This window comes from Nelusetta ayraudi, unplaced genomic scaffold (assembly GCF_046127955.1).
Source record: "Nelusetta ayraudi isolate G7.1 ecotype Tasmania unplaced genomic scaffold, CSIRO-AGI_Nayr_v1 ptg000004l, whole genome shotgun sequence".
In the NCBI taxonomy this organism is placed as follows: Eukaryota; Metazoa; Chordata; class Actinopteri; order Tetraodontiformes; family Monacanthidae; genus Nelusetta; species Nelusetta ayraudi.
This window is the reverse complement of record NW_027466054.1, coordinates 6,532,540-6,551,892: the sequence shown is the minus strand read 5'-3', so window position 1 is coordinate 6,551,892 and position 19,353 is coordinate 6,532,540. Positions and strand designations below refer to the sequence as shown.

Below are 19,353 nucleotides of genomic sequence, written 5' to 3'. Positions count from 1 at the left end.
TTTTTTTTACTCACAAAAACAATAAAGTTACGTACATTTTTCTGTCGAAAACCCATTCTGCACTTAAAAACGACCCAGCAAAACACATTACAAGGCCAAAACGAGTAACCATGAAATCAAAACGTGTAGTGCACACGCTGCTCGGCGTTACTACAGTTTTACAGATGAACAGCGGTCGTGCCTGCTAGCACGTCAAGGCGTGCTGAACCGGAGCGCAGCGGTGATGCTCTTGAACGCCTCCTGCTCCCATAAGCAAAGAGGCAGCAGTGGCGGCGCTAGCTGCTGCAGCTGTCATGTGAATCAGCTGGGCGAACAAGGAAGAGAATAAACAACAAACACCAAATCCTTACTTTACTTTCAAGGTAAGAAAAACAAACACGTCCGTGCGTGTTGTGTTTTATCGTGCAGACTTACAACATTCGGCGGAGAAAAGGATGTGCGGCTGCTTGTGCTGCGCTAGATTATCTGTCGGCGGATTGCATTTCGTGACTGTTGTGTTGCATCGGGCGAGCTATCAACAGCTAACTGCTAAGCGTCGCTCAACTTTGCTGTGCCAAAAGGGGCTTCAGCACTTGTGATTTCGCCGGTCTTACTTATCATGGTTAAGAGTAGACCGTATCAGAAACGTGTATGTGCGTTGAAACGATGCTATAGTTGGCCATTTTCGACCAAGTAAAGTGTTGAAGTCTGGAGTTAGCGGTGGGCCTGTGCAGCCACCTTGCGAGGGACATTTAAACACCCCCCACACCTCTCCGTCTCATGCGCCAAGTAGTTAGCTATTAGCCTTGCGTTCCCCTTATTTTAATATTTAATTTTGGTAGTATCGACCACAGGTACTTTCGAGTTTGGTCCAGTTAAACGAATTCAAGCGTCGTTACCCCACCAACATATACAGTGTAAACGCAGGTTTTGCTGGACAGCTGATAAAGCTGCGCTGTTTTGCACCATAACAAAACAGAGGCTAGTTGCATCGTTAGCTGGCGTTGCAGACAAAAAGACCTGCTGAGCTGCAGGCGGATATGGTGTTGTCGAAGTGAAAGGGGGAAAAAAAACAACAACGAAACAGCCAACAAGTAAATTTCCAAGTGGGTGTATTTAACGTAATAACTATTAACTAATAACTAACAAACGAGCAATAAGACAAAACATCCGAGCTGGTTTATTTTTCTGGTCAACCATTGTTTCAAAATGTAAACAATGCGTAGGAGTTGTGTAAATGTTATTTCTAAACACCAGCCGATTTCTTCTTTTAAAAGTCGTTCGAGTCTGTAATCGCCTGTTACATAATCGGGACGCAGGCCATTTGGACGTCGGTTTGCTGTAATATAGACCCGCTATGAAGACCATTAGAGGCAGGGGACTTCGTTAAGGGGCAACGCGGCTCTTTGTTTGGATGCACAGTAAAGTCAGAGTTGGGTGTGGGATGGGTGGATGGGACAAAAATCTCAAAAGGGCTATTGGCGTCAGCAAGGATCAAAAGGATCAAATTGATGTTTGTTGTGTCTCTACCACCATCTACTGGCGAGTAGTGGTAGCGTCCAGCTGTCCCCCAATAAAACGCTAGCAATTTGTGCACAGACTACTAAAAAAACAAAAAAACAAAACAAACAACCCTTCGGTCTAGACGAGACTGGAGGCGTCCACGGTTTGCTTTTGTAATTTAAACACTTCACTTCCTCGTGTGAATTTAACTGAAAGTTTTGTGGCCTTTAATATTTGCTTTCGATGTTCCTTGAATTCAACTGATTGTGCTTTGCAATTGCTTTAATTCTGCTCAAAGAAAATACTCCTTGGCACATTTTATTTATTAAACAAATTACAATATTTTTTATATTCACCAGTCACATTTACAACTATGGCCGTTGCAAATGCTGGTCTAATTATGTATTTTATTAAAAAGTGAAGTTACATATTTTGATATAATGAATCAAATTTCAGGTCAGTATGCTAAATATAATTCAAGATATTTTTAGTATGATTTTATCTCTCAACTGAACAACTTATAACCACTACAACTTCAAAGTTATTTTAAATGAATGTCAATGTATTTGTATTCCCCCCAGTCATCTGGTGAGTCGGCAGGATGGCGGGAGCAGAGGTGATCACCCCTGCAAACCCCAACTGCAAGATTATGACCTTCAGGCCCACCATGGAAGAGTTCAAGGACTTCAACCAGTACCTGGTTTATATGGAGTCTCAAGGTGCACACCGTGCTGGACTCGCAAAGGTAGAAGGCGTTTCTTTTTTCCCCAGCTGTAACTAACAACTATTTTTAATTTGATTGCTTTAACAAAAATTCTTCCTGATTCCCTTGTGTGTGTGTTTGTGTTTTGTTCTTTGTTCCTTTTTTTCTTTTTCTTTTTTAGGTCATTCCACCTAAAGGCTGGAAGCCCCGTCGCACCTACGACGACATAGATGATCTGGTAATTGATGCTCCGATCCAGCAGATGGTAGCTGGCCAATCTGGGCTCTTCACGCAGTACAACATCCAGAAGAAGCCTCTTAGTGTGCAGGAGTTCAGGCGGTTGGCAAACAGCGACATGTGAGTGTTGTGGGTTTTTCATCCATTTGTTTTATTGCTTCAGGCTTTTTAACACCTAAATCTGATAAAAGTCCTTCTTCACATGTGGTCTTGATCATGTTGGTCTGTTGTTAGTGTGCATGATATGCATCAAGACATCTATTGTTTGCAGTAAAGACCAACAGTATCTATATATTTCTGTATTCTTTATGTCTGCATAAAATTCTGGATAGGTCTTTCCAAAATTAAGATGGAGATCAATATCATTGCATTCAAAGCTGCTGGTGCTAGTGTCACCAATGTTGTCCATTATAACAATAATTTAAATCCACACATTAACATTGACTGTTAATGTGTGGATTCTCTGAATATATGGAGGAGCCTCGGGTTTGACGATGAAACACATGAAGAATTTCTTGTCTTTCAGTGAATAATTGTAAATGGACTGAAATGACAATGCACTGAAGTTTAGCTGTCCTAAATAGAACATCTGTTGACTTTACAGGTACTGCACACCACGCTACCTGAATTATGAGGATCTCGAAAGAAAATACTGGAAAAACCTCACATTTGTCTCCCCAATCTACGGTGCTGATGTCAGTGGCAGTCTTTACGATGAGGTAAATGGCTTCTTTGTTTAATGTTTTTAGTGCTCATTTTGTTGCCTCCTTGCATGTATTATTCTGTTAATATATAGTATGGGTAAAGCTCAAGTCATTTCAAAAAGTGTCTTTTTTTATTTTTTAGATTCATTACACCCAGTTTTTTGATTGAAGTATTGACTTTGGGTGAGTGTTAGACTGAACATCAAAGGCATAGCAAGCAGGAGAAGCAACCTTTTTAGGGATTCTCAAATAAAGCTGATGGAAGTTCTTCAAGAGCTAAGTGCTTCATAAGGAGCAAACTCCTAGTGGAATGAGTGGAGTCACCACATGAACCTCGCATGGAAACAGAGGGTGCAAGGATAGTGGAGAATGACAGGGACTAAGTTGCTTGAATTAGAGTGTGGAGTTTCCACAGGCAGTGATGGTTTGGGTGCCAAGTCATCTGGTGGCATCGGCCCTCTGTTTTAATCACATCCAAGGTCAGTACAGCCACCTAGCAGGAGGTTTGAGATCACTTCAGGCTACTGTCTGACTGAGATTATCTACACTAGTGGGTCTTTCAACCTGCCCACAGTACCCAAACTACTAGTTACTGGGCTGCTGACCACAGTGTTACTGTGCAGGACTGAAAACACTGCTCAGCATTCATTTGTCAAGATGCAGATGAGAAACACCAGACCAACAATTCAGATGGGCTGAAGACTCCTGTCTCAACTTCTATAATGACTACAGCGGCGCCACAAGCCAACAGCTCCCATGCCACACCATAGGAGCTGCGTTTCCATTAACTTTGAAATTGCATGAATGCAAGTGGCAAATAAAGACGGCCTCTAATGGAAATGCATCCTGTGTTGCAAAAAAGAAGTTGGGGGTATTTTTTATTTAGAGGTCCAGAAAGGAATATGCTGTAAAATTTCAATGAAGAAAGCAGAGAAAATGATGGAGGGGGAACATTGCCTTCCAGAGGCTCTGGTAAATATACCCAATGGAAAAAAGAAGCCTCTCCAAAGAGGTGACATTTTGGTTAGAGCAGTTTTTACCATGGAGATGACCTCGGTGAAATTTAGAACATCCACCTACGTGCTCCGTGGAATGACTAGACGTGAGAGGAGAAAACACCTTTATTGTTGCATAACATCACTCCGTGGAAGTACCGTCATTTCACAATTGTGCTTTATTAACATTCCTAAATTGTGGCTCACACTTTGCACAACTCAATAGCAGAAATCTCACAGTCAACTCAGGCATGATTGCACCAAGTGGTGAGGATGTAAAAGACAAGACTTTATCATATCATAACTGTCCTGAGCTGTAACCATTTAGTTTCATCTTTTGAGCTGGCTTACAGGACAACATGGCTACAAGGTACACATCCAAATAATACTCAAAACTGCATTTGAAGTATGTACAAAGAAATGCTGTTATTCACTTATGGTTAATTGTTTTTCTTTTAAAATTAAGAAAAATAAAAAGTATGAGTGGTAACTTTGACTCTGAACTCTATTAACCTCAGTGAAGGATTTTATGATAACAAACCCATTATGTGGCCACTGAAAAATTAACTCCCGGAAATAAAAATAAGTAAAGAAAATGGAATGTTTTATCTTTTCACAAAAAGAAATTTACAACTGGCAGAAAAGTAATTATGATTTGGTCCAATCAAGTCCATGTTGTAATCAGAAAAGGCAGTTTAATTAGAGTGCGCAAACTGCCATGCAGCAGGCACAGTGGGCTTGTGTGGCATCAATTGTATGTAAGCGCTTTATCTCCAGCTTGAATAAAACGGGCAGAATAAAAATCAAAATCTTAATTTTTAAACCAACTCTTTGTGCCAGCAGCAACTCAGAGGTGCAGTCCATTTGGCAAGGGTCTCATTAAAGAAAGCAATTGACATTTTTTTTAAAATCCAGACTCAGCTGCTGAACAGGATCCCAGTGAACTCATTTCAGTTAAACTGCACAATAATTGACAATTTTGTTCAACAGTTGTTTTTGTTCTCCTTCAGGATGTGGAAGAGTGGAACATCGGACACCTGAACTCTGTCTTAGACGTGATCGAGGAGGACTGTGGTGTGTCCATCCAGGGGGTCAACACTCCGTATCTGTACTTCGGCATGTGGAAGACCACCTTCTCCTGGCACACGGAGGACATGGACCTGTACAGCATCAACTACCTCCACTTCGGAGAGCCCAAGTCCTGGTTAGTTTTTTAGGTCACCCACAGGCTAGTGACGTGTGTTGTTTTATTTTCTTTCCAAACTGTCCTAAGGCAAAGGTTGTTTTGCTTTAGCTAAGACATAGGGGAGCATTATTGTGTTTCTGCAAAGCTCTTCAATGCAGATTTAGAAGAATATGCTGTGGAAAATTTATAGAAACTGCATAATTCAAGTGCAACCTCCTTTTTTGCAATTTTAGATTTACTGAAAATTTTGAATCACAACAAAGCTCAACTTGTTTATGGAGATTTACCAAATGATCTCCGACATAGCAAACATTTAGGCCATGTGACCATGGAGCTGTTTCTGCCAAGAGCAGCGTTCCTCACGGGCTGTTCCACCTTACCTGCAAGAATAAGTCAGTGGACGCGTGGTGCCATCTTAGGGCATGATTAAGTTTTCCATAGCCTAGTGCCTTTGCATCAAATCATTTAAAGGAAGGGCAGCACTCAGAATTTTCAAAAGTTTTAAAAACACACAGATGACGACAGATACTGTTCACAGAATCGCAATTACTGAATGTGTTGAGATGGGAAATGGAAATTAGGCAATCTAAATTTATAGTTGTGAAAAAACATCAAGACACAGACAACTCTGCAACTTTATTTGTTGGGCAATCAACGTCGTGTTTTATTCTCAAATGAAATTTTTGTGACACGTGGCAGAGACTGCACCTGCTGCAGCTGCCGGCGCTGCTGCTTCTGGCTAGCTTGTTAGAGCTGCGATTTTTAAATACTGTGGACGTTCACCCACTGAGGGGCTGCCTTCCTGCAATTAGCCTCTAAATACATGCGAGAGTAGGAAACCGCAACATACGGTGAGGCGAGCCATTAGACCACACCGCTCTGAGGGGGAAGTGTCTGAGGAATGATATCCTCTCAGGGGCTTCAATTATGGGCTGTTATCTTGCAAGCTGTCAGTCAAAATACAGTCATACACGTAAAAAGATGATCATTTTACACAGATTCACCCTGCAAATTTCTCTGTAATGCACTGCTTTCAATTGCACACATTACGCCTATTTTTATAACTCCCATCTCTCATTCCCGATTCCATTGGAGAGGCCTTGAACGATCACTCATCAATAGATCTCCAGGAAATGGCACATTTAGCCCTCTGTTTCCAGCCTCTCGCAAAATAATCCTTCAATTTCTACAGAAACTAGTGCATTGCTTCGTTCTGCCGGGCGCAACGTCACGTCAGAGGGCGGAGCCAGCTTCTGAGGCGTCAGTGCCCTTTGTGACATCACAAAAAGCTGATTTCCAGAACCGGCTGATTTCCAGACAAGTGGAACAAGTGGGACCGTTGCCTCGGCATTTTACATAGTTAAAGTCGAGGGCTGAGCGGGTTCCAGGTGAGAGGAGAGCCGATGAATGCGCATCAATCAAGAACAGAGTTTTCTTTTTATTTCTTTGTCAGCTCGGCTTGTCTCATTCCTTCTTCCCTCGTGCCCCGGAGGGAGTTCTGCTCATTAGAGCAGTGAGGCCCGCAACCCCGCAGGGATCAGTGTCACAACCAGACAGTCTCTCTCTCTCTCTCTCTCTCTCTCTCTCTCTCTCTCTCTCTCTCTCTCTCTCACACACACACACACACTCGCACACACACAGGCACGGACGTGCATGTTAAAAAAAAAAGCAGCCCACTGCAGCATGCATGCACACATCGTCGCACTTATCGACACACATGCGCGCGCGCGCACACACACACACAGACACACACAGACACACACACACACACACTCTTTCATCTTGGTACCTTTTTTGACATCTCATCCCTGAAGGGGAGCAGCTTAAAGACGCACCTCTCTCCCCCTCCATCTCCCCCTCCTTTACCTCCCCCCTCCTCTCCCTGCCCCTCTCTCCGCAATCTCCTCCGACTCCGTGCGTCACCTCCAGCCGAGGTTGCCTCTCTCCCTCTCACCCCCCACCCCGTCTCTCACCGCGCCGCTAAGCTGGCAGGTGACGCGATGATAGAAACGCTGCAGACCTGTTGGCGTATGGCGCTAGTCAAACGGAATTCCTAGTCAATCCCGCAGGGAATTCTGTTGCGCTGCCTGGGTTCTTGGCCCCTGACCTTCTGTGTGTGTGTGTTTTCGATTTGGAGTGTGGCTGCAGTGGAGGAAAAAAAAGGTAAAAATAAAAAAATAGTGAGTGAGGATTACTCAGCACACATATTGGGGACAGTACATGAACACACAATACTAAAGTACTACATAGTTTAAATATATATATGTATATATATATATATATTTATATATGTGTGTGTATATATATATATATATATATATATATATATATATATATATATATATATATATATATATGTATATATATATATATATATATATATGTATATATATATGTATATATATATATATATATATGTATATATATATATATATATGTATATATATATATATATATATATATATATGTATATATATATGTATATATATGTATATATATATGTATATATATATATATATATATATATATATATATATATGTATATATATATGTATATATATGTATATATATATGTATATATATATATATATATATATATATATATATGTATATATATGTATATATATATGTATATATGTATATATATATATATATATATATATATATGTATATATATGTATATATATATGTATATATATATATATATATATGTATATATATATATATATGTATATATATATATATATATATGTATATATATATATATATATATATATATGTATATATATATATATATATGTATAATTTTTTATCGAGTATACCTCAAGAGCACCAGTGCGATGTAATTATTGTATTTATTTTATGACGTTCCTGAAAGTTGTTCTCGGCCCCTCTGCAGTTATCATAACTGCCAGCTGAGGGCACTGTTGAAACTGTAGAGCGGGCCTCATGGAGATCCTCTCAGCAAGCGTCAGAGCGCCAACACGTCCATGAGCACAAATCAGCAGGCACAATACAGAACAGTTGTTCAAGATTGCACATACATGCCTAAAAATGATTCTGTCTGCTCTACATGTGTCTCCTTATAATAGGTATGCCATCCCCCCCGAGCACGGCAAGAGGCTGGAGCGTCTGGCTACGGGTAAAAAAAACCAAACCATTCATATTCTCTTTGTGTTGGCGTCCAAATGGAGGTGGGGAGAGCTGATTAAATAATTATAAAATAACGGCTGCGGCGGCATACAGACGAAGAAGGTCTGCATTAAACAACAAAGTAATGCACATAAATTAAAGTCTGCGAGTGAGAGGGCACCGGAGGTAATGGCACGGTGCGGGAATGCTAATGAGCTCCAACTACAGACAAGAAAAAGGGGGTCGCCAGTGAAGATTGACAGCCCTGCAACAGATGTTTAATGTATCAGTAGAACACTGTAGGAAAGTCTGGACGCTAATGGGTTAAGTGGAGTCTAATGCACACAGTTTGTTTTGGGGAAACATCCCGAATTGATGCAAACAGAACAAAGACTTGTAAAGATTAAATCAAACAACACTTGAAGCTTGCAAATCAGTTTCTGTGAACTGCAGAAAAATAGGCAGAGAGATGAGAAAGATGACTGTTCCACCGCTGTAGATGAATTTGCAATACAGCCGGCCTTCAGGTTAACAAAGGTTAATAAACATCGCTCAGTTTAAGCTACTTGTAGAAATGGATGCTTTGTTGTGCCTTTTTCTGCTTGTGTTAAGGAGGAGAAAAACATAGCAACAAACGCCAGCTTTTCAGAGATGATCAGATTTGCATAAATGTGGGTTTTAAAATATACTTTTCTGAAAAGTTGAGTGAGCAAAAGACACAGAGGCGTTTCTCATTTCCAAGTTTACTGGCAAGCCAGAGACACACATTATTATTAAAAAACATTCTTCTTTTTTTTCTTTTACCTCATATGGGACTTGTTAAATAAGTCATCTTTTAATCTGTTTGTACACTCTGTACACTGATTTTGAGTCTTTTCTCAGTTACTCACGTGCTCCTTTAATCATGTGTATCCACGCATGTGTTGCTCAGGTTTCTTCCCCAACAGCTCGAAAGGCTGTGAAGCTTTCCTTCGCCACAAGATGACTCTGATCTCTCCCTCCGTTCTGAAAAAGTATGGCATTCCCTTCAATAAGGTAGGCTTGACAGACCACTTCCATTTCTCTTTCAGTACATTTGAACTTTAAAGAAAATTGCCTCATGCACTCACTTCTCAGAACAAAGTTCTCACATCAGTATATTTTTTTTCTCTTTGCTTCCCTCCTCGTTTAGATTACTCAGGAAGCGGGGGAGTTCATGATCACCTTCCCTTATGGGTATCACGCTGGCTTCAATCATGGTTTCAACTGTGCAGAGTCGACAAACTTTGCAACGCTGCGCTGGATAGACTACGGCAAAGTGGCCACACAGGTGAACTCTTGTCTTCGGTGTTTTTGCCATCACCGTGTGCAGTTTACATTCGATCAAGTCGAATTCCGCACGAAAGTTTTGCCGCGTCATTTCAGACTGAGCAAAAGCTTTGAATGCGGTAACTTTGATTGACACGCAACCTTTCTCTTCCCTGCAGTGCACATGTAGTCGAGATATGGTGAAGATATCCATGGAGCCATTCGTGAAACTCTTCCAACCTGACCGATACCCCAACTGGATGCTGGGCAAAGATTCCGCGGCCATAGATCACACGCACGCCACTCCCAGTACCACCCCAGAGCTGCAGAGCTGGCTGCAGAGACGCGGCAAAACCACGCTAACTAATAAAGGGTACCGTAGCTTCTTCACACGCTGCCCCTGCCTGCATGGTTCTATGTACAACTTTAAAGGGTCAGCGTTCGTGTTGTCCGACAGCTTTCACACAAAAGCTGTCAGCAGTGATTTGGAAGCATTTTGTTGCGTGCTAAAACTGGGCCCTCGTTTTTATTGCCTCGTCATGCCAGATTGTTTTGGAATTTTAACGGGCATCTCCCTCTTCTACCGACCACAGCAACCACTCCCGCATGCGCTCCAAGCGCCTCAGGACCTCGGAGGAGCCGGTTGACCTGGACGGAAGCCCGGCGTTGGGCTGCGGCAAGAAAAAGGGAGCGAACGGCCCGCCGTTGCCCAAGGTACGACGGTCAGTGGCAGTGCCGACCTGCAGGAGAGATGAGGCTCAAAAGAAAAAGGAGGCAAATTTAAAGCAGAGCCAAATGCCAAACTCCTTTCAGCTCGCTGGTAAGAATCCCAAATAAGGAGGGTTTGGTTTTCTCGTGATGGAAATGCGTGTTTGAGATTTTACAAATCGGTCTGTTTGTGTTTTTCTCACCGGAATCTAATTGTCTTCAACAGGCCCCTGCAGACAAATGTGTGTCGTCAAGGTAAACCGTGTCGAGAGCAATGTGTTGGGGATTTCTAGCAAGGACTCATTGCAGGACTTCAGCCCTGCCCCCTCCCCCTCCCCTTCCCCACTGGCGCCCGACTCCGATGCTCCCCCTGATGGTCGACCCCTCCACGCTTCAGGGGTCGCAGGCGGGGCCGCTGAACGTCTGGGACAGTGGCCCGACGGGCTGCAGATCCACCCCGGAGACGACGAGTCAGAGGGTCGCTGTCCTGAACGACGAGACCTCCCCACCGCTCAGGAGCGCCCCCTGGGGGAGCTTCCCCTGGAAGAGGACGACCGGCTGCTTTCGGTGAGCTGCGATCCTGCCGAGAGCGAGATGGAGCCTCGTGTCCACGACGCCGACCCTCAGACGATAAGCTTAGCGTACGACGAGAAGGAGGAGGAGCAGGAGGAGCAGGAGGAGCAGGAGGGGGAGGAGGAGGACGAGGAGGAGGAGGAGGAGGAGCAGGAGGCGGAGTCTAGTACCCGAACACAGAACGCCGACAGCAGAATGGACAAGACGACCGAACTTGACACACGGTTCGAGCCGAATTGTGTCGGCCCGCTCGCCACTTCATCAGAAGCACTTTACAGTCCCAAAAATGAGCCAGCAGGGGGGGACAGCTGCACACCTTGCCACTCGCCCCGCCTCTCAGGAGGCGATCGCAGCCCGGAGGCGAGGAGCGGCGAGGAGAACCTCCCTCCCCCCCTGCTGCAGAGGAACGCCGCCGACATGCCGCTGCTCACCCCGGAGCGTGAAGACAAGGCGGGCCGCTGCCCGCTACCGCCCATCCTCACCCAGGAGATGCCGTCTCTCACCCCGGCTCACGAGGGGGCGAGCGACGCCCCGGGGGCGACGTCATCGTCGTGCGGCGAGCCAGCGGCGCCCGTTCTGCAGCGGGAGACGCCGACGGGCTCCCCCTCCTCCTCCTCCTCCTCCTCGCCGGGTGATGGAGAGATGGACTCTGCAGCGGCAGCACTAAAAACTGCGTCTGATGGCGTCGGTGAAATGGAAAATGGTAACACTAAACTGCAAAACGCTGCTGGTGAGCAGAACCAGCCGGTCCAGAGCGTCGGGTTCGCTGGTGAAGATCGCGACGGTCCGGCGTTGTCGGACGGCGCTCGCCCCCCCCCCTCAACTGGTACCTCGAATGGGGGAGCTCCCCCAGCGCCCCCCCCCTCCGCCTCATCCCCGTCACGCTGCACTGTGCGCTGCCCCGGCCGGAGCCCCTTCACAGAGCCCGGACCCCTGCCCGGCAGCGTCTGGAAGAACCTGAGCTCCCCCAGCTCGGCCGTGCTCACCCAGAGCCTCAGCCCACCCGAGCTCCCCCCAGACTTCGCCCACGACCCGCTGCCTTACGCCATGTGGGCGGAGCCCCGGTGCAAGGAGGTCACCGACCTGGAGGGCTCGGACATGGAGCTACGCGGCGCGGAGGGCCTGGTGGGGGAGGAGGGGGGCGGGACCCTCACCTGGGCCCAGCTGGAGCCCACCTCCCTCATCTCCGTCGGCGCCGCCGAGCCACTGGGGCTCTGCGGGGATTACGAACCCCAGATGGGGGTGGGAGGGGGGTCCGAGGGACTCTCTCTGTGCCGGGGGGCTGAGGAGATCCAGCACTTGGACACAGCCGGTGCTTCGCCCCTGGTAATGGGAGGAGGAGAGCAGGATGTGGGGTCTGATATGGAGGAGGAGGAGGAGGAGGAGGAGCGGCGGAAACGCGGCACCAGGGGAGACAACAGCAGTGAGTCATCAGATGACGAGGAAGAGGAGGAGGAGGACGAGGAAGACGAGGAAAACGACGCCGGCAGCTACCGGTGCTACGGCTCCGGACTGGAACCAGGGGAGATTTGCGCCGTGAGTTCGTCTCCGTTGTCAAAACTGAAATGTGTCTTTTTGGCTCAGCTTTGATATTCTGTGTATTCGTCCAGTGTTTTTCAACCTTTGTGGCGCCATGGCACATTTTTACATTGAAAGAAATCCCATGGCACACCACCAACCAAAAATAATATCATAAAATGACACTTTTTAGCCTAATTATGACAATTTATTCCCACACAACCGGGCCCTGTTTTAGATGCACACAAAGCTGATATCCTGGGATCAGTCTGGGAGGAATTGGTGCAGGAAAACACGCTCACATTCCTTTTAAAGCACAGTCACTCCACAATGGAAGTTTTTTTTTTTTTGTAAGACCAATTAAGTGAAACTGGATAATTTTTCACGGAACACCTGACATTTTCTCACGGTACACTAGTGTGCCGCGGCGCAGTGGTTGAAAAACACTGTATCAGTCTATAGTTATGCACTCAACGCCGTCTGGTTCTGTCAACAGTACCCCACGCTGTCAGCCAAGAGGGCCACCAAGAGCTGGCGCCACCCACTCAGGAAGCCCACGGCGAGGGCCGTGCCCACCGCAGTCAAGCAGCAGGCTGCCAGCGACGATGGTGGGCGCGCACGCATGCACGCACAGCCGCAGTTCACACTCATTGTAAAGCCCTGTGAAGGTTCGGTTGGCCTTTTAAAAACGGCTTCATTCAGAGTGCGACACGTCAACTGACTGAAAAAACCCCGAAGCCGCTGCTTGCTGAGCTCAGGGACACTTCCTCTGGCGGCCACTGGTGCTCTGTGGGTGGCAACCAAGCCAGAAACTGCGACCTCCCCGCGACCTCTGGCCGGCTACGCCACAGCGATCGCAAATCCGTTTGTCTCCTTCCTCGGTTGCCTTGTTTTCCGGTTTTCGCAAAAAAGGGATAGAAAATGACCGAGGTGTCAAAAGTACTCACATTCTGTACTCAAGTGTACGTATGGATACTTGTGTAAAAAAATACTCTGGTAAAAGTGTAGTGCTGATTCAACTCCTATACTCAAGTGAAAGTAAGAAAGTAAAGGTTCTTAAATGTACTAAAGAAAAAAGAAAAGGGAAAAAAGAAAAATGTATTTTTTGGCCATTATGAAAACAATACATTTGTTGATAATTTTGCAAAAATGGAAAAATTTGTGACAGAATAAAAATGAATAAAACTGACCAGAGGTCTCACATGAACATCTGGACCATTAAGAACAGCTTCGCTACTCTCAGTACTGTGTTTTTTTTTTTCTTTTTCACTTGCAGCAGAACCAAACTTTCCCTCTAAAATATCATCATCTTTTATGTTGAACTGTACAAAAGTACAGTTGAAATGGCTCCACTCCAAGCAACAGCAACTAGAATCAATAAGTGAATTACTTTGAACAGAATGTGTATCTTTTAAATGCTTTTAAACACAAAGGTAGCAGGCATGTTGTCAGATAAAGAAATACTCAAGTAATGCAGATACATGAAAAATCCACTCAAGGACAGTAACTGTTGCGTCCTACTTCCTACTTCTGGAAAAGAGAAAACACTCTGGGCAGTGAAATACAAGAAAACGTCCTCAGAGTGGAGCGAGTTGACGATGTCGTTCCAGACACCGCGATCAACAAGCGTCCATGTCATGTTAGTGTTGGTGCTCTCCAACAGCGTCGCCTCTTTTCACCATGCAGCCGTCCAGCTCTGCGTTCCCCAATACTCCCTCTTTATTTTTCACTTTTAACATCCCCTAAAATGATCCCTCTGACGTCAGCGCGCGCTCTAAAAGCAAACACACTAAACTATCAAGGCCACTGCGGCGAAATCCTCTCCACCCACTGTCCTAAATGTGCGTGGGCGGGGCGAGTCTAGATGAGCAAGTATATACATTGTTGCGTGGGTGTGTGTGAGACAGGAGGGGTGAATAATTCTGCAAGCTGTTCGCAGTTGTTTATCCATTGTTAAGAAATTCCCGTGAGATGACGATTTGTGAGAGGGGCCCGTTTTTTTCGCGGCGAGGACTCAGGGACTCAGTAATTTGGAGGTAATTTTAGAAGCGGACCCGGTTGCTGTTTATTGAAACCATTAGAGGAAATGATCGTCCCTGTGAATGGATTAAATGTGACTTTGCAGCAGTTGTTATTATTGACAGACGAGCATGCTGCCGTGCTTTGCATTGGATCGCGCAGCTGCTCCCGATGCAGAGCGAGTCGTGCAAAAGCGCCACAGAAAAGGATATTTTTCCCCACACAAGTCACAGCAGTCGATTTTAAATAAGTGATGGCGAGGTTGTAAAGCTGTGTTTTGTCTCCACTTAGAGCCCCCCGAAGCAAACCTGGCAGAGGAGGAGGAGCACGAAATGGAAGCATGGGCAAAGCCTCTTGTCTACTTGTGGCAGAACAGGAAGAGCTGCTTCTCTGCAGAGAGGGAGTTTAATGCCCACGCGGCCACCGTGCAGCCGTACTGCGCAGTGTGCACGCTCTTCATGCCCTATTATCAGGTAAAAGGGGAGCTCTGCAGACGTACGCAAGCTTTACTCCGATCCAAAATGCCTTATCTGTACCAGTGGTTCTCAACTGGTGGAGTCTCAGGAACCACATTTTTCCCCCCCTTATCATGAAGTCGCAATCCAAATTTATTTCACAGCACTCAAATTTGTTGCACAAAAATAGAAACGCTAGCCCTCTTTCTGTCATATCTAGTAAATAAATTATTTAAATTATGGAATTGAATTGTGTGTACTTCAAAATAAATGGCCAACCTTTTCTTTATAAATATGTATACATTAAAAACAAAACAAAAAAAAGGCAAACTTCCCACAAAACCTTCTGGGTCGCGATCCACCAGTTGAGAAATGCTGATCTGTACGTTTTTAATTATGTTTATAAAATATACATTAACATTGACTGCAGATTGAATCTCTATTCTCAAATATTGTTAAATTGATTTCAGTAACTTATTTAATTGAATCTGGCTCTCCTCGCTTTTAAGCCTTCTGGTGATGACAGTGATATGGTTTTTGTTTCTCATAATTGTAGATCTTAACAAAACTAAATTCTTGTACTTAAATGTGGAAAGAGACATAATCTTGCTGAAACATCCACTTATGTTTGTGCGGAAGGGAGCCAAAAAGTGGGTGGGTGGAGACTTGAGAGTTGATTCTTACTAAAGTATATGACAAATGCATGGTATCCAAAAACTGCATATTGCCGTTTGACATATGACTTAGTGGGACCACACATTACATGCACAGTTTATTAATTATTGGATATAGAACATCTCAGTGTTCATTTTACATGAGCAACAATATAACCAGTAAAGGGGACAGGGTGGAAATCCGCAAAAATCAGCATTCTGGATTCAGGCCTCAAAATCTGAACCTGTGTCTCTTCAGTCTTTCCTATTTGAGTAGAAAAACACTCAAAACTCTTGTTGTCTCTCCAAAGGCTGAAGACAGAGGGGACGACGCCACCAGCGCCGTTGCCAAGGACACGTCCGATCAGCCGTCGGCGGCCGGAGACCCCAGGTGGCCTCGTCTGAGGACCAAGCCCCTGATCCCAGAGATCTGCTTCTCCTTCCGCGAGCAGAACTGCCCCCCGACGCCCACCAACCCTCTGCTGCAGGAGGACGGCACGTCCCCGCTGCTCCGCTGCCACAGCTGCTGTCTGCAGGTCCACGCAAGTGCGTACCAAACACTAGCTGCTGCGTGTTTGAGTTTAGTTTGTAATCTTCCGCTGCCAACTGTGCCTCAGTGCTGTTGCTCATCATTCTGATGTGGACATAGAGAGGGATGGGGAAGGGGTTGTAGGGGGGGTGCGGGGGGGTGTTGCGGTGAAGTTAGTTTGTTTCTCTTCCGCTGTTCCACCCTTCTTTCTCGGTGTCCTGTTCTTTCTTTTTAATTCCCCTCGACTGCATGAGGGTGGATCCACTGCCTTCCCCACATGCACTTCCTGCCTGAAATCCCATACACACAGACACACAGACACACACACACACACACACAGACACACAGACACACACACACACACACACTCTCTAAACCCCCACGAGTCTCTCTGTTCCGCTGGACACACTGACATGAAAAACTGTGCTTTTAATGTCCCCTGGATCTCCGTTTCAGCCCAAACACATTTTGCCAGTTTCCCAAAACACACACAGTCACTTTCTGCACACACACACGCACGCATACACACACACACACACACACACACAAACACATTCGGACACATTCTCTCATTCTCACACGCGGCCACAAAGCCTGAACTTGAAAATGGCTTCTGCCTGAGCCTCAAGTAGTTTTCCATCCATCGGGACGCCCCGCCGCTGGTATTGATCCCACCTCATTTTTCACTCTGGGAGTCTCACTCTAATGCGTGCGTGTGTGTGTGTGTGTGTGTGTGTGTGTGTGTGTGTGTGTGTGTGTGTGTGTGTGTGTGTGTGTGTGTGTGTGTGTGTGTGTGTGTGTGTGTGTGTGTGTGTGTGTGTGTGTGTGTGTGGGCCTCACTGTTGCACACACTGTGTGCGCCGCTCTCACCCTGTAAGAATGAGGGTTTGTCAGAGTGGATGAGGAGCCATTTGTCATTTGACGCTGATGGGGGAAAAGTCACAAGTCTGTTGTTTTTTTTTTTTTAACCTCGACAATATGGGGTCTGGTGGATCTGTGTCTCTTCAGTAATTAGTGTGTATTTATAGTGGAAAGTTTGCAGCAGTTATGAAACTTTTATTTTCCAGCCCTGTACCATAACTTGAAGTAATTCCAACAGAACCATCTGTCCCAGGCAACGCCTTAAAAACTGTAGCTGGAGTGTATTAACCAGATCTCAGCTTCACAAAAAGAAAAGTTGTTGTTTTTAAAATGAATGTTTTGTTTTGTTTTTATGTGCCCAGCCGCAAAAAGCTTGGAAAGTGAAACGTGCGCTCTGCACTCCCACATCAAAAGCAGACCATAACTATAATATTTACACGAAAATTGCCGTTGTTTTTCATTCTGCCCTGTTTCGCGCCTGGTGCGCACTCTTGATTTTTTTCTCAATCCACCGCAATTGTTCCTCTGCAAACTATCAACCCGCCTCGGTTTCCACTCAGTCGGCGAAAACGCGCTGCGTGAAACGGTACCAACGGAAACTATGCGGAGCCTGGCTCCGCTCCCTGCTGCTTGTAGCTCATTTGCAGGACTGGTGTTTTTTGCGAGTCGTACGATAAGTCGGTGTGATCGGGTTAGGCCGAGGCGGCGCTCCTGCCGCCTCTCAGTGAGGGACTTGTTGTTTTCAGCGTGTCGAGCTCTGTCCGCCCTCATTTACATCCCTCCACTCCTTCCTCAGGTTGCTACGGTGTCGCCCAGAACGACGTCAGAGAAGGGTGGTCGTGTGACCGCTGCACGGAAGGAAACTTTACGGCTGTAAGGCACTTTTTTTTCGTTCTTGTCTCACTTGCCCATTGCTTGTTCTGTCCTTCAGCAGAAGCTCGTCTGCAAGAAGGCTGATGAGAAACTCTGAGGTGTCGTTCCTTTCTCATTAACTTATTTGAAAACTTTCAGAGCTCACGCTCCGGAACAAGCCCAGGTTTCAGTCAGCTATAGATTTTTACAATGACAATAATGACTACAGTGTATGTGACTGTGGTCCAATAGAGAGAGATTTTTATTAGCGCTCGTTTAAATGATTGAGTTCTTTCCATTTCTCCCCGAAAAGAAATCTATTGCATCTAATCTGGCTTATCGTCACATTTTAGAGTCATTAATTTTCACCCAAAGTGACAGATGAACCCTTTCACATCAGCATGAGAGACATGCTTATAGCTGCTGCTTGGAATAAGCTGATTGGTCAGGCTGTATTTCAGCCGATGGGACGTCAGTCAGATAGGATCAGCATTTATTTAAATCACACATATTATTCAGTTGTTTGCTATAATATGTTTTCCTCAAGTTTCCAAGACTGGAACTATTACATAGCAGCTAAGTACCCATTTTGATGAAAACATTAGATGCGATTAAACATCAGTGATAATGATTGGAAAGCAGTCAATCATCTTGAAGCTTATTTTTAGCCAAGGCGTTTTCCTCTTGTTTAGAGAATTAAAACTCTTGATGCAAATGCAAACTTTGATGGAAGCTTCGATGCGACTAGGCCTTTCCTTTACAATGAAACCATATTCAAATTTTTAGATAAAAGATTCAATTCTGAAACAACATAGCACGATTTGATTGAAAGAATATAAAGAAAAGTCTTACTGGAAAACCTTTAAGTGGAAAAGTGTTACGGAGTGACCTTGATTTTTTTTGTGTGATTTGCCTCACTTTACCACGTTTTCTCAGGAGTGCTGCCTGTGTAACCTCAGGGGCGGAGCGCTGAAGAAAACCCAAAATGACAAGTGAGGACACATTTTTTTTTTTTATCACTGCCATTATCTCTGTGCGCTCATCTCTGATCCCTCAGACTGATTTGTTTATTCACTCTTATTAATCACGCCGTCATGTTGACACTGTGTGTGTGTGTGTGTGTGTGTGTGTGTGTGTGTGTGTGTGTGTGTGTGTGTGTGTGTGTACAGATGGGCTCACGTGATGTGTGCAGTGGCGCTGCCCGAGGTCAGGTTCAGCGACGAGGCCAAGAGAAGCCCCATCGACACCAGTAGGGTTCCCATGCAGCGCTACAAACTGGTGAGTGGACACATGCACAGACACACACACACACACACACACACACAGATGTAGTGCTGGAATTCCCCAGGTCCTTGAGGACCAGCTCGCTCTAATTAATGAAGTGTTCACTGTTCTAATTAACAATGTGAGACGAACATGCCCGCAATCAAAGCTAGATAATTAACCACTGGTGGGCTGG

General features: G+C 45.3%; 1 protein-coding gene across 1 annotated transcript in view; it reads left to right on the top strand.

Moving 5' to 3' along the window:
* The first annotated feature begins 94 nt into the window (after positions 1-94).
* Positions 95-19,353, top strand: part of kdm4c (lysine (K)-specific demethylase 4C) — a 32,202-nt gene continuing 12,943 nt past the window's right edge. The window contains exons 1-17 of the mRNA XM_076031259.1: positions 95-362; positions 2,064-2,227; positions 2,367-2,542; positions 3,027-3,141; positions 5,132-5,325; positions 8,400-8,449; positions 9,371-9,474; positions 9,611-9,748; positions 9,906-10,099; positions 10,320-10,546; positions 10,661-12,543; positions 13,022-13,133; positions 14,836-15,017; positions 15,964-16,198; positions 17,839-17,915; positions 18,831-18,886; positions 19,064-19,172. Of these exons, the coding sequence (XP_075887374.1) occupies positions 2,084-2,227; positions 2,367-2,542; positions 3,027-3,141; positions 5,132-5,325; positions 8,400-8,449; positions 9,371-9,474; positions 9,611-9,748; positions 9,906-10,099; positions 10,320-10,546; positions 10,661-12,543; positions 13,022-13,133; positions 14,836-15,017; positions 15,964-16,198; positions 17,839-17,915; positions 18,831-18,886; positions 19,064-19,172 (3,996 nt within the window). The 5' untranslated portion in view covers positions 95-362; positions 2,064-2,083. The remainder of the gene's footprint in view (positions 363-2,063; positions 2,228-2,366; positions 2,543-3,026; positions 3,142-5,131; positions 5,326-8,399; positions 8,450-9,370; positions 9,475-9,610; positions 9,749-9,905; positions 10,100-10,319; positions 10,547-10,660; positions 12,544-13,021; positions 13,134-14,835; positions 15,018-15,963; positions 16,199-17,838; positions 17,916-18,830; positions 18,887-19,063; positions 19,173-19,353) is intronic.